Raw genomic sequence first — 15,452 nt, 5'->3', positions numbered from 1 at the left:
TGGCGGGCGTCTGTAGTCCTAGCTACTCGGGAGGCTGAGGCAGCAGAATGGCGTGAACCTGGGAGGCGGAGGTTGCAGTGAGCCGAGATCGTGCCACTGCACTCCAGCCTGGGCGACTAAGCAAGACTCCGTCTCAAAAAAACAAAAAAACCAAAAAACATTTTTGCTTCTAGAAGACTGTGAACTCCCCACATAGAAGCATTTCCTGTGCATCAGGCACTGGATTTCCTAAGCCCCTGGCAGCCCAGGAAACCTCCTGTTTCAGCTCATGTCCCATAAAATGGGATCCATAATTTTTATATGTATCAGCACCTCACTTCCAGGAAGGACGGGAGCAGTGTGGGACATGGGGCAGTGTGTGGCAAACGGTAGCAGGGGCCCTTACCCCTCTACGCCGGCAAAGGTGCGTTAGTCACGGTCACAACGCTGTTTCCTGCGGGGGATGGGGAGGCAGGGGCAGCGTCCACAACGCCAGTAGCCCCGTGGCACGCACCTTTGGCCTGTGCTCTGGGCAGTTGCGGCGGCCCCATGGCGGGGATGATGCCCCTCCCTCGCCGGTCCCTGGGCCTCCAGCCCTGAACTTCTAGGCCCGAGCATCCTCAGTACCACGGACAGGGAAACTGAGGCTGCGGGAGGCGTGCAGAGGGCTGGGCCCCGGTAGTCGGCGTGCAGCCGGGCCCAGCCTGGCCCACCGTGTGGCCTCGAGCCCGTCACCTCTTCCCTCCTTCAGACCTCGGTTTCTTAGTAATTCTTCGGGCTCCGCATTGGACAGGGCGAGGACACGCGCCTGTCGCAGCGCTGGGAAATGTTACAAAATCACACCCACTGAGCCCCAGGAGGAGGCTGCTCGCCCAAGGTCACGCGGAGAGGGCAGTAGCCTCCAGACACGTTTCCTGCCTGCCCCTGCCAGGCCCGGCCTCTGATGTCACGGGGCTTCCGAGGGGTCCAAGGAAACTTTCAGCTCCCAAAGCCAACCCCGGGGTCCTCCGAGGCTCAGGAGCCTCCCTCGCTCGGCCCAGTCCGGCTCCGTCCCACCCCGGAGCCGCTCTCCCGGCGCCCCCCACGCCTCGCTCCCCTCTCCTCCTTCCCTGCGACCGCCGGGGCGCCCCCTCGACGCCCCGCCCCCTCCGCCCAGGACCCGCTCACGGAGGCCGCAGGGCTCTGGGTTGGGGGCGGCGCCGCAGCCAATGGGGAGGCGGCGTGTCGAGGGCGGCGGCGGTTATGATGCGCCGGGCCGGCGGACGGCGGCCAATCAGTGGCGAGCGCGAGGGCGGGCTGTGACGCGGCCGGCTCTCCTCGTGCGGCGGCGGCAGAGAAGCGAGCGCAGCGGCCAGCAGCACATTCCCGCGCCACCGTCGCCGCAGTCGCCACAGCCGCCGCCGCCGCCGCCGCCGCCCCCCGCCTCGCCGGCCTGCCAGTGAGAGAGCGGCCAGCGGCCTCCCGCTAGGCCCCCTGAGGCGGGCGCCCGGCCGGACCCTGAGCCTAGTCCTCTCGCGCTGCGGCCGCCCGCGCCTCCTCGGCCGCCTGTCGGGCATGAAAACCAAATTCTGCACCGGGGGCGAGGCGGAGCCCTCGCCGCTCGGGCTGCTGCTGAGCTGCGGTAGCGGCAGCGCGGTCCCGGCGCCCGGCGTGGGGCAGCAGCGCGACGCCGCCAGCGACCTCGAGTCCAAGCAGCTGGGCGGCCAACAGCCGCCGCTCGCGCTGCCCCCTCCGCCGCCGCTGCCGCTGCCCCAGCCCCCGCCGCCGCAGCCGCCCGCAGACGAGCAGCCGGAGCCCCGGACGCGGCGCAGGGCCTATCTGTGGTGCAAGGAGTTCCTGCCCGGCGCCTGGCGGGGCCTCCGCGAGGACGAGTTCCACATCAGTGTCATCAGGTCGGTGGCGCCGGGTCTGGGGGCCGCGGGCCAGTCAGGTGACGCGGGGCGGGGCCGGGGCGGGGTCCAGGCAGGGGGCGTGGGCCGGGGGGCCGGGGGCCGGGGGACCCGGGGCCGGGGCGGAGGCCGGGGACCGGGGACCGCAGCCGGCGAAAGCCCTCCTTCTCCCAGCCCTGGGTAATCCAAGGGAAGCGGGTTCGCGGCCGCCGCAGGCCGTCCACAAGCAGGCTTTTGTAAAAACGTCGGTTTCATGAGAAAACGGGTCTGTTCTAGGAGAACAATACCGTTCCATCACGAAGTGCGTGTGGTACTGACGCTTAAGATAGGTCTAGAAAGTCTCTGCGGTTTAGGGCCTTGAATGAAGGTGTTGTGGCTGGCTTTAAAAACACAAACCACTTTTTAACTTTTTTCTGTTAGTTTCTCGAGTTCGCGATTTGATGTCTTGTCCCCTCTCCAAGAGTCATTGTTAGTGGAGGAGTAGCATTTTCTCATCCCCTAAGAGACATCACTATAGCTGTGTTACTAGACAAAGGTGGGAGGCGTGGCTCCTAAAATAACAGTAAGGTAGAAATATTTTTTCCTTTTTTTTTTTTTTTGAGGCGGAGTTTCGCTCTTGGTCCCCAGGCTGGAGTGCAGTGGCGCGATCTCGGCTCACTGCAACCACGGCCTCCCGTGTTCAAGCGATTCTCCTTGCCTCAGCCTCCCGAGTAGCTGGGATTACAGACACACGCCACCACGCCCGGCTAATTTTGTATTTTTAGTAGAGACAAGGTTTCTCCATGTTCGTTAGGCTGGTCTTGAACTCCCGACCTCAGGTGATCCACCCGCTTCGACCTCCCAAAATGTTGGGATTACAGGCATGAGCCACCGCGCTCGGCCATTTTTTCCTTTTTTTAAACTTGAATATATTTAATCTTAAATTTGAATTACAGAAGTACGCGTGTAGGTATTCAGACTTAACAGAAGTCTGACCTTTCACCACTCTGCTCCAAAGACATAACCATTCAACGTAGTGTGTGCATCCTTCTATTTAGACCTTTAAAGATGTGTTCCGGGGCCGGGCGCAGTGGCTCACGCCTGTAATCCCAGCATTTTGGGAGGCCAAGGCGGGCGGATCACGAGGTCAGGAGATCGAGACCATCCTGGCTAACACGGTGAAACCCCGTGTCTACTAAAAATACAAAAAATTAGCTGGGCGTCGTGGCAGGCGCCTGTAGTCCCAGCTACTTGGGAGGCTGAGGCAGGAGAATGGCGTGAACCCGGGAGGCGGAGCTTGCAGTGAGCCGAGATCCCGCCACTGCACTCCAGGCTGGGCGACAGAGTGAGACTCCATCTCAAAAAAAAAAAAAAAAAAAAAAAAAATGTGTTCCCGGCCAGGCACGGTGGGTCACGCCTGTAATCCCAGCACTTTGGGAGGCCAAGGCAGGAGGATCACTTGAGGCCAGGAGGTTGAGACCAGCCTGGCCAACATGGTGAAACCCCATATCTACTAAAAATACAAAAATTAGCTGGGCATGGTGGCACACACCTGTAGTCCCAGCTACTTGGGAGGCTGAGGCAGGAGAATCGCTTGAACCTGGGAGGCGGAGGTTGCAGTGAGCCGAGATCACGCCACTGCACTCCAGCCTTTGACAGAGGGAGACTGTCTCAAAAAAACAAAAACAAAAACAAAGAATGTGTTCCGTCATTTTCTGCCAATTTTCTTTTAATTGGCTGACCAGGTTGTGTGCAGTATCTAGAAATTTGCTGGCTGGCTGCCACCAGTAATCCCCAAGTCCAGTTTTGGTCCTTTGATTCCTTTTCTGTGCCCACTGTCTTTCACCAGAGCCACTAATGCAGCAAAATTAACTCTTTGAGCTTCACTTCCTCTTTGTGCTTCAGCCCCTCTGACTGCTTATGAGCTAAGAGTGAGAGTTAAAAGGCAGTTGGTAAGGAAGCAGAGAAAAGAAAACCGAGGCTGTTTAGATAATCCCTGAATTGCTTAATGGCACTTAAAAAAAAATTCAGCTCTCTCCAAGGTTTACTTTAATCTACTTTTAGTTAGGCCTGAAAATTCTCAACTAGAAGGGTGATCATTTTAGGCCATGTACTCATCAGTCTGTGAAATGAAAAACCTAAAGAAGTGACTTGCCTGAGGTCAGTGGTTGTTTACTGCCTTCAAAGCCTGAACTGCCAGGTCTCTGGTGTCCCCATCTCCTGCACCAGTGCTCTAGCCTGCGGCCTGTGAAAATGTTTGGACACCCTAGATCCAGCCTTAAGACATTTTCATGGCTTTCTCCAGGGAGAGTCACTCAGCAGTTAAACTTTTGCATTTTGCTCAAACCAGTTATTAGGAAAGCATTGAGGATATCTTGTTTCTTTTCTCCAGGAGTTAGCAGTCTTGGAAAACACAGCTTTTCTTTTGGATTGGATGACCTTTTTCCATAATGTTGCAAGAGCACACTCTCTCAGTCCTGTGTTCTGAAAGAACGTAGTTATGGAATAAGTTTAATAAGGAGGAAAAAAGGTGATTTAGGACATGGGAAAGTGGGTGATGTCTAGCTTTTAAAAAAGACAAGGGCATTTGGAGGTGCGGAGAAGGAGAGTAATTCGTCTGGTTGAAATTCAGTGATTCTCCATAGGCAGCTGCAGTTATTATGGCTCCAGCTATCAAATTTTACTGACATTTCCCAATCTGATTCTGGTTTTTGGTTTTTTTTTGGAGACAGGGTTTCACTCTGTCGCACAGGCTGGAGTGCAGTGGTGTGATCACAGCTCACTGTAGCCTCGACTTCCCAGGCTCTGGTGATCCTCCCACCTCAGCCTCTCAAGTAGCTGGGACTACAGGCACGCACCACCATTACTGGCTAATTTTTGTATTTTTGTAGAGATGGGGTTTCGCCGTGTTGCCCAGGCTGGTCTTGAACTCCTGAGCTCAAGCAGTCCTTCCGCTTCAGCCTCCCAAAGTGCCAGGATTATAGACCTGAGCCACCATACCTGGCCCCAATCTGTTTCTGGAGCTCCATGTTTCACTGAGTGCCAGTGCATCTGCAGTAGTCGATGAGACCTCACCACCTCAACTCAGTGCATTCCTATTCCAAATTTAACCCTTTGGCTCCTCCCCACCCAGGAACGTGCTTCTGCTTTCTCTCTGCATTTGTAGCAGCAGCCTGGCCAGAGCCCCAGGATCATTTCTAACTCTGCATTCCCCCAGAAATCCCTCCTCTGCACACAGTTGTAACTCAAACCTGATGAGCTACTTTTGTATCCCCACCTTCTGTCTGGTCCCTTTGCTGTCCTTGCTTAGACACTAGAACAGGAGGTGCCTTAGGATCTTCTTGCATTTTGTGTGTTCCTTCTAATCCATTCTGTATCTTGTTGCTATGGATTTCTCAAATATTGGAAAATAAAATCCAAACTTGTTTGCATGGTCTAAACTTGAGCCTTGGCCTACCTTTTTATTTTTTATTTTTAAATTTCTTTTTTGAGATGGAGTCTTGCTCTGTCACCCAGGCTGGTGTGATCTCGGCTAGCTGCAACCTCTGCCTCCTGGGTTCAAGCGATTCTTGTGCCTCAGCCTCCCGAGTAGCTGGGATTACAGATGCACCACCACATCTGGCTAATTTTTGTATTTTTGGTAGAGATAGGGTTTCACCATATTGGCCAGGCTGGTCTTGAACTCCTGACCTCAGGTGTTCCACCCTCCTTGGCCTCCCAAAGTGCTGGGATTACAGGCGTTAGCCACTGCACCCTGCCCGGCCTAACTTTTTAGACTGGTTCTTTTTGTTATTACTGTTTTAAAATCACTCCTTCTCCAGAACCACAGCAACTAACATTGAGCTAGTTACACTGGAGCCTGCATTTTCTGAATGAGCTTTGTGTTTTCAGTTACCAGGCCTTTCTTTGCCCCTACCCTCTGCTTGGCAGCCTTTCCCTTGGTGTGTTTCCTTTAAAATTCCTCTTTCAAGGCTTAACTCAGAGAGAATCAGACATACTGAATTTCTTTCCCCTCTGTGTCTCATCCTTAGCACTTTGTACATGCAGGCCTTGTTATCACAACCCTTAACACGTTTGTGTGTGTGTTTATTCATTCCATTCTCTTGTTAGATTGAATTCCTAGAGGGCATTTCATGTTCATCTTTGTATCTCCAGCACTAGGATAGTGCCTGGCACACCGGAACTGGATAAGTGTAGAAATTGTCATTTTTAGCTTAAGTTGGCCTCTTTGCTGTGTGATGAACGGAGATCCTTGTCTGAGTCTCTTCAACTATGAGTGGTATAGGGAAAAATAAAAATTGTCCTAACATGAGAGTTGTTGTTAATGAGCTGACCACTTAGAAAATTTGTTCATTTCCAGACATCACAGCTTAATACTAACTTCTGTCCCTGCCTATCAAATCAATAGTATGTTATTAGCATTTTCTTTCTTTCTTTTTTTTTTTTTTTAAGACAGTCTTGCTCTGTTGCCCAGGCTGGAGCACAATGGCGCGATCTTGGCTCACTGCAACCTCCGCCTCCCAGGTTCAAGCGGTTCTCCTGCCTCGGCCTCCCGAGTAGCTGGGATTACAGTCACGTGCCATGTCCAGCTAATTTTTTTTTTTTTGGTATCTTTAGTAGATACGAGGTTTCACATGTTGGCCAGGCTGGTCTTGAACTCCTGACCTCATGATCCGCCTGCTTCGGCCTCCCATAGTGCTGGGATTACAGGCATGAGCCACCACGCCTGGCTGCCTGGCTAATTTTTGTATTTTTTGGTAGCCACGGGGTTTTACCATGGTGCCCAGGCTGGTGTAGAACTCCTGGGCTCAGGTGATCCGCCTGCCTCCTCCCAAAGCGCAGGGATTATAGGCGTAAGCCACCACACCCAGTTTAGAGTTTGTTATTTTCATTGCTGATTGATAAGGTCACAGCAGTTGTGAAATGAAGTTTAAAATCTTGTGAAGGATACAAGATTTCGTGAAGTTCAATGAATGAAATGTTGGAGACTAAGTTTCACACACATCTTTTGACATTATGTTCCACAGACCCACTAACAGTGAAAAGAAAACCATTGAGGAGGATGATACCTTGGGCCCTGCAAAATAGAATCATATCAAAAGATGGAGAGAGTCCCATGAAAAGACTGGCCAAGTCCTCAGATACTGTAAAATTAATGCAGTAAAACTCACATAGGAAGTTAATTGTGTCTTATGGTGCCATCATAATTTTTTTTGGAAAAATTGTGCCCAAACTCCCTACTTTTCATTTTAAACGTTTGCTTTTCAAATTAAACATAAATATGTAGTTGTATTATAACCTAAATTATGTTACATATAAGAACAGAAACAATTTTCAATTTCATTTTTCAAGATACAATTTTATTTACACTTTGTTTTTACTGGAAAGTTTTGTTCCTTGGGTGGCTGGCTTGCTGGCTTTCTTTTTCTTTCTTCCTTTTTAAACTAATACACTTTATTTTTTAGAGCAACTTGTATTTGTTTGTTTAGAAATGGGGGATTTCACTGTGTTACCCAGGCTGGTCTTGAACTCCTGGGCTCAAGTGGTCCCTCCTGCCTCAGCCACCTTAGTAGCTGGGATTACAAGTGTGTGCCACTGTGCCCAGTTTTAGAGCAGTTTTAGGTTCACAGCAAAATTGAGCAGATAGTACAGAGAGTTCCCATATAACCCCCTGCCTGCACACAGGCACTGCCTTCCCCTTTCTCAACTTCCCCCACCAGAATGGGACATTTGTTACAACTGAGCAACCTACATTGACATATTATCACTCAGAGTCCATAACACACTACATCCTATTCTTGCTGTTGTACATTCTGTGGTTTTTGGCCACCGTATAATGACATGTATCCACCATTGTATTGATGCTGCTTTACATGATGAGCTTACTTCAACAGGGTTATGCCCTGATAAACCATCATAAATTGAAATGCATTTAATACATCGAATCTACTGAACAGCGTATCTTAGCCTAGCCTACCTTTAATTTGCCAGAACACTTACACATTAGCTTACAGTTGGGCAAAGTAATCTAACAGAAAGTCTGTTTTTATAATAAAGTGTTAAATATTTCATGTAATTTATTGATTACTGAAAATGAAAAATAAAATGGTTGTATGTTTACTCGAAGTATGGTTTCTTCCGAATACATATCACCTTTGTACCATAGTATAGTCGAAAAATCATAAGTTGAACCATCATAAGTTGGAGACCATCTGTAGTATCATACAGAATAGTTTCACTGCCCTAGAAATCCTCTACTTAATGTCTGTTTATCCCTCTTTCCCTCCTAAGCCCAGCCAATCACTGATCTTTTTACAGTCTCCATAGGTTTTCCTTTTCCATAATGTCATAGAATTGGAATCACACAGTATGTAGTCTTTTCAGTTTGGCTTTTTTCACTTGATAATATGCACTGAGTTTCCCTGGGTCTTGTCTTGTCTTTTCTTCTTCTTTTTTTTTTTTCTGAGACAGAGTCTCGCTCTGTCGCCGAGGCTGGAGTGCAATGGTGCGATCTTGGCTCACTGCAACCTCCGCCTCCTGGGTTCAGGCAATTCTCCTTCCTCAGCCTCCCAAGTAGCTGGAATTACAGGCATGTGCCACCCCGCCTGGCTAATTTTTTGTATTTTTAGTAGAGACAGGGTTTCACCATATTGGCCAGGCTGGTCTCGAACTCCTGACCTTGTCATCTGCCGGCCTTGGCCTCCCAAGGTGTTGGAATTACAGGCGTGAGCCCCTGTGCCCAGCCTCCCTGTGTCTTTTCATGGCTTGATAACTCACTTCTTTTTAATACTCAGTAGTATTCTGTCATCTGGATATACCACAGTTTATTTATCCATTCACCTACTGAAGGACATCTGGGTTACTTCACGGTTTTGGCAATTATGAATAAAGTTGCTCTAAACATTCATGTGTAGGTTTTCAATTCATTTGGGTAAATACTTAGGAGCATGATTGCTGGTCATATGGTGAGAGTTACGTTTAGTTTTGTAAGGAACTGCCAAACTGTCTTCCAGAGTAGCTGTAACATTTTGCATTCCTACCAGCAGTGAATGAGATTTCCTGTTATTCCATGTCCTTACTAGCATTTGGTGGTGTCAGCATTCTGGTGTTTGGTCATTCTGGTAGGCGTATAATGGTCTCTCATTTTCTTTTTCTTTCCTTTTTTTTTTTGAGACAGAGTTTCACTCCTTGTTGCCCAGGCTGGAGTGCAATGGCGCGATCTCGGCTTGCTGCAACCTCCGCTTCCTGGGTTCAAGCGATTCTCCTGTCTCTGCCTCCTGAGTACTTGAGATTACAGGCACCTGCCACTATGCCTGGCTAATTTTTGGTATTTAGAGATGGGGTTTCACCATGTTGGCCAGGCTGGTCTTGAACTCCTAACCTCAGGTGATCCACCTGCCTCGGCCTCCCAAAGTGCTGGGATTACAGGTATGAGCCATTGCGCCTGGCTGTTTTTTGTTTCTGTTTTGAGACAGAGTCTTGCTCTTTTGCCCAGGCTGGAGTGCAGTGGTGTGATCTTGGCTCACTGCAACCTCCGCCTCCTGGGTTCAAGCAGTTCTCTGCCTCAGCCTCCTGAGTAGCTGGGATTACAGGCGCCTGCCACCATGCCCGGCTAATTTTTTGTATTTTTAGTAGAGGTGGGTTTCACTGTGTTGGACAGGCTGGTCTCGAACTCCTGACCCACGTGATCTGCCCACCTCGGCCTCCCAAAGTGCTGGGATTACAGGCGTGAACCACTGCGCCCAGTCAGGTATCTTATTTTAATTTGCAACTTTCTAATGACATATGATGAAAATCTTTTCAGATGCTTATTTGCTATCTGTATATCTTCTTTGATGAGATGTCAGTTTGTGTCTTTTTCTTTTTCCTTTTTATTTTTTTAAGAAACTGGGTCTTGCTACGTTGCTCAGGCTTGAGTGTAGTGGGTATTCACAGATGCGGTCCTCCTGCCTCAGTCTCCCAAGTATCTGGGACTATAGGGGCATGCCACAGAGCTTCTTGCCCGTTTTAAAATTTTAATTTAATTGTTTTTTTTTTTTCCTGCCACAGCTTCTTTTTTTTTTTTTTTTTTTTTGAGACGGAGTCTTGCTCTGTTGCCCAGGCTAGAGTGCAGTGGCGCGATCTCGGCTCACTGCAAGCTCTGTCTCCCGGTTTCACGCCATTTTCCTGCCTCAGCTTCCTGAGTAGCTGGGACTACAGGCAGCTGCCACCATGCCCGGCTAATTTTTTGTATTTTTAATAGAAACGGGGTTTCACCGTGTTAGCCAGGATGGTCTTGATCTCCTGACCTCGTGATCCTCCTGCCTCGGCCTCCCGAAGTGCTGGGATTACAGGCATGAACCACCGTGCCAGGCACCCTGCCACACCTTCTTGAGTGGGAAAGTGTTTTCCTATTCTTGAGTTTTAAGAGTTCTTTATATATTTTTGTTAACAGTCCTTTATCAAATGTGTCTTTTGCAATTATTTTTTCCTTGTTTGTGGCTTTTCATTCTCTTGACAGTATCTTTTGCAAAGCAGTTTTTAATTTTGATGAAGTCTGGCCTATCAATTATTTCTTTCATGGATCATGCTTTTGATGCTGTATCTAAAAGTAATCTGGCTGGGCGCAGTGGCTTATGCCTGTAATTCCAGCACTTGGGGAGGACAAGATGGGTGGATCACCTGAGGTCAGGAGTTCGAGACCAGCCTGGCCAACATGGTGAAACTCTGTCTCTTCTAGAAATACAAAAAAATTAGTCCGGTGTAGTCGTGGGCACCTGTAATGCCAGCTACTCAGGAGGCTGAGGCAGGAAGAATCACTTGAACCCGGGAGGTGGAGGTTGCAGTGAGCCTGGATTGCGGCACTGCACTCCAGCCTGTGCGACAAGAGTGAGACTCCGTCTCAAAAAAAGTAAATAAATAAATAAAAGCAATCACCATACCTAAGGTCATCTAGATTTTCTTCTATGTTACCATCTAGAACTTATCTAGTTTTGCATTTTATATTTAGGTTTATGATCCATTTTGATTTAATTTTTGGGAAGTGTAATGTCTGTCTAGATTTTTTTTGCATGTGGATGTCCCGTTGTTCCAGGACTTTTTTTTTTTTTTTTTTTTTTTGAGACGGAGTTTTGCTGTTGTTGCCCAGGCTGGAGTGCAATGGCGTGATCTCGGCTCACCGCAACCTCCACCTCCCAGGTTCAAGCGATTCTCCTGCCTCAGCCTCCTGAGTAGCTGGGATTACAGGCATGCGTCACCACGCCTGGCTAATTTTGTATTTTTAGTGGAGACGGGGTTTCTTCATGTTGGTCAGGCTGGTCTCGAACTCCTGACCTCAGGTGATCCACCCGCCTCAGCCTCCCAAAGTGCTGGGATTACAGGCATGAGCTACCGCGCCGGGCATGTTCCAGGACCATTTGTTGAAACAACAAATGGTTTGTTGTAAAAGACATTTGTTACATTGTATTGCCTTTGCTCCTTTGTCAAAGATCTGTTGACTATGTGAGTGTATTTCTGTACTCTCTAGTCTGTTCCACTGATCCATTTGTCCTTTCTTTTGCCAATACCACACTGTTTTAATTAATGTAGCTTTTTTATTTTTATTTTTTGAGATAGTGTCTTGGCTGGAGTACAATGGCATGATCTCGGCTCACTGCAACCTCTGTCTCCCGGGTTCAAGTGATTCTCATGCCTCAGCCTCCTGAGTAGCTGGGATTACAGGTGTGTACCACCATACCTGGCTCATTTTTTTTTTTTTTTTTCTTGAGATGGAGTTTGGCTTTTGTTGCCCAGGCTGGAGTGCAATGGCACGATCTCGGCTCACTGCAACTTCTGCCTCCCAGGTTCAAGCAATTCTCCTGCCTCAACTTCCCTAGTAGCTGGGGTTACAGGCGCCCACCACCATGCCCAGCTAATTTTTGTATTTTTAGTAGAGACAGGGTTTCACCATGTTGGCCAGGCTGGTCTCGAACTCCTGACCTCAGGTAATCTGCCCAGCTCGGCCTCCCAAAGTGCTGGGATTACAGGCATGAGCCACCGCGCCTGGCCTAATTAATGTAGCTTCATAATGATTCTTGAAGTTGAGTATTGTCAGTCCTCTGACTTTATTCTTCATTGGCTATTCTAGGTTTTTTGCCTCTCCTTATAAACTTTATTATTATTATCATTTTTTTTTTTTTTGAGACGGAGTCTCATTCTGTTGCCCAGACTGGAGTGCAGTGGCGTGATCCCAGCTCACTGCAACCTCCGCCTCCTGGATTCAAGCGATTCTCCTGCCTCAGCCTCCCGAGTAGCTGGGATTATAGGTGCATGCCACCACGCCCAGCTAATTTTGTATTTTTAGTAGAGACAGGGTTTCACCATGTTTGCCAGGCTGGTCTCAGAACTCCTGACCTTAAGTGATCCGCCCACCTTGGCCTCCCAAATTGCTGGGATTACAAGCATGAGCCACTGTGCCTGGCTTACCTGTAAATTTTAGAATCAGTTCGTTGGTATTCACAAAATAACTTGCTGGGGTTTTCATTGGGATTGCATTAAATCTACAGATCAAGTTGGGAAGAACCGACATCTTGATAATATTGAGTCTTCCTACCCATGACTCAATACACATTGAGTGACATAACAAAATACACATTTTGTTAGATTTATATATTTCATTTTTGGGGGTGCTCATATAAATGGTAATGTGCTTTTAATTTCAAATTCCACTTATTTGTCACTGGTATGTAGGAAACTGGTTGACTTTTATGTATTAACCTTGTATCTTGCAGTCCTGCTATATAATCTCTTATTCCAGAAATTTTTTTTTCACTTCTTTCTGATTTTCTACATAGATAATCATATCATCTACAAAGTTTTATTTCTCTCTTCCTAATCTGTATACTTTTAATTTCCTTTTCTTATTAGTTAGGACTTCCTATGATGTTGGAAAAAAGTGGTGAGGGGGAACATTGTTACCTTGTTCCTGTTCTTCGTAGAAAAGCTGTGACTTTCTCATCAAGTATAATGTTAGCTGTAGGTTTTTTATAGATGTTCTTTATCAAGTTGAGGAAGTTCCTCTCTATTCCTCATTTTCTGAGAGTTTATTAACCATGAGTGGGTGTTGGATTTTGTCAGATAGTTTTTCTCCATCTATTGATATGATCATGTGATTTTTCTTCTTTAGCCTGTTGATGTGACAGATTATATTAATTGATTTTATTTTTTATTTTTTATTTTGAGACAGAGCCTCGCTTTGTCACCCACACTGGAGTGCAGTGGCGTGACCTCGGCTCACTGCAACCTCTACTCCCTGGATTCAAGCAATTCTCGTGCCTCAGTCACCCGAGTAGCTGGGATTACAGGTGTGCACCATCACATTCAGCTAATTTTTGTATTTTCAGTACAGACAGGGTTTCACCATATTGGCCAGGCTGGTCTTGAACTCCTGACCTCAAGTGGTCCACCTGCCTTGGCCTCCCCAGGTGCTGGAATTACAGGCACGAGCCACCACATCCAGCCTATTGTTGATTTTTGAATGTTTAACCTATAGTCCTATGGTGAGGTCTCAGTCTTTTGGTGAGCCTGTGCACCTAGACTGTGAACTTTACCCGTTTTTCTTAGTTCTCCTCCCCGCTTAGGTGGGACAGAATGGCCAGAGGGGGCTGGAATTGTGTATTTGCCCTCTCTCAGGAAGTTTAGGCTCTGAGAAAATCCCAACAGGTTAGGCGCTGGCAAAATAATTTCTCCTGAGGGCAGACCTTGTTAAGAACAGAATGTTCTGGCGTATTTGAAAATATAAAAGAGGCCGGGCTCGGTGGCTCACGCCTGTAATCCCAGCACTTTGGGAGCCTGAGGCGGGAGGATCACGAGGTCAGGAGATCGAGACCATCCTGGCTAACACGGTGAAACTCCGTCTCTACTAAAAATACAAAAAATTAGCCCAGTGTGGTGGCGGGCGCCTGTAGTCCCAGCTACTCGGGAGGCTGAGGCAGGAGAATGGTGTGAACCTGGGAGGTGGAGCTTGCCGTGAGCCGAGATCGCACCACTGCACTCCTGCCTGGGGGACAGAGCGAGACTCTGTCTCAAAAAAAAAAAAAAAAAAAAAAGGGAAAAGAAAAAAAGAAAGGTTTCTTTGCCCCTCCCTCTGCTGGAAGCATGAAGGGATTTTTTTCCCCCCTCAGTTTTCACTGTAAGGAACTGGTAGAGCTCTTGGAGGTAAAACTCGTCAAAGAATGGGGCTCCCCAGTAATTGGGTCTCCTGGAGTTTTAAACTCTCACAGTTGTCCACACTGAGCCTCCGGCAATTTGTTAGTTATAGTTAAGGTTTTCCTACCCTAGTGCTGATTTGGTGGAGGATTTTGCTCCAGTAAACTGTGATTCTCTGTATCTGCCGGTCTGTCTGTCCAATTTGGGAGGCAGCAGTTTCCCCCTTAACCTCATTTCTTTTTTTTTTGAGACAGAGCCTTGTGGTCACCCAGGCTGGAGTGCAGTGGCATGATCTTGGCTCACTGCAAGCTCCGCCTCCCAGGTTCACGCCATTCTCTTGCCTCAGCCTCCCAAGTAGCTGGGACTACAGGCGCCCGCCACCACGCCAGGCTAATTTTTTGTATTTTTAGTAGAGACGGGGTTTCACCGTGTTAGCCAGGATGGTCTTGATCTCCTGACCTCGTGATCCTCCCACCTTGGCCTCCCAAAGTGCTGGGATTACAGGCGTGAGCCACTGCGCCCAGCCACCTTATTTCTTTAAGAGTTGATTTTTCAGTTCATTCAGCTTTTTACATGTTGTTAGGAGGATCAGGTGGCGACTTCTAAGCTTCTTACACATGCTGGACTGGACCAGAAGGTTGAGTGGTATTTCTTTTCTTTCTTTCTTTTTTTTTTTTTTGAGACAAGGTCTTGCTCTGTTGCCCAGGCTGGAGTGCATTTGTGGGATCATAGCTCACTGCAGCCTGGAATTCCTGGGCTCAAGCGATCATCCCACCTCACCCTCCTCATTAGCTGGACTACAGGTGTGTGCCACTGTACCCAGCTAGGAGTAGAATTTAGATAATAATAATAATAAAAGCACTTCTTCTGTTATCTGTCATATATTGCTTTCAGTGATGCCCATGTTCTCCTTCCTGTTTTCCCCTCCAGTGGAGCCCCGTCAGCCTGTCTAGTGTCCTTCCAGGATCTCTCCATTCTCTGTCAGTGGCAGGGAATCTCCTCATTCTGCTGCGTGGTGGGGCACAGCCCTTATCTTTAGTTTTCCACAATGAGATCGTAATTTCCATGTCTTTCATAATGTATTTACACATCTTAATGTGCTTAGTACTCTTTTTGTCGAGTATTGACTGGGAGTCAGCGTGGGCTAGAAGGGATGCAAGCACTTTATGAGAAAGTGGGAGGGGGTACTTCTGACCATGCCTGGTGGAAGGACCTCCTAGGTGGGAAGGGTAGGCAGAGGCATGCTGTGTTCCAAGGACTGTGCTAAGGACAGTGGCGGCTTGAAATTTGTATTTTAGAAACACTTTCTAAGGTGGCATAGGGGATAGCATAGAGGAGAGAGGGATCAAGAAGCTGGGAGACCAGAGAGGAGGCTGCTGTAGTGGGGGTTGGGGGAGGATGTACATTTGGGCAGGAGCATTGAGAATGGAAAGGAGGAGA

General features: G+C 48.2%; 1 protein-coding gene across 6 annotated transcripts in view; it reads left to right on the top strand.

The window, feature by feature from the left end:
• The first annotated feature begins 1,254 nt into the window (after positions 1-1,254).
• Positions 1,255-15,452, top strand: part of CHKA (choline kinase alpha) — a 68,742-nt gene continuing 54,544 nt past the window's right edge. For 2 of the 6 annotated variants that reach the window (XR_010129141.1, XM_063693275.1), the window contains exon 1: positions 1,285-1,871. Coding sequence is in view for 4 of the 6 variants with exons in the window: in XM_063693275.1 (XP_063549345.1) it covers positions 1,534-1,871 (338 nt within the window). In the remaining 2 variants the exon portion in view is untranslated. Of the gene's footprint in view, positions 1,872-15,452 lie in introns of all 6 variants that reach the window. The other 4 variants (XM_031016064.3, XM_031016065.3, XR_010129142.1 and 1 more) reach the window with 4 other exon arrangements.

The sequence above is a fragment of the Gorilla gorilla genome, chromosome 9, assembly GCF_029281585.2.
Source record: "Gorilla gorilla gorilla isolate KB3781 chromosome 9, NHGRI_mGorGor1-v2.1_pri, whole genome shotgun sequence".
NCBI classification, from domain to species: domain Eukaryota; kingdom Metazoa; phylum Chordata; class Mammalia; order Primates; family Hominidae; genus Gorilla; species Gorilla gorilla.
This window is presented reverse-complemented; position numbering and strand designations above follow the sequence as displayed.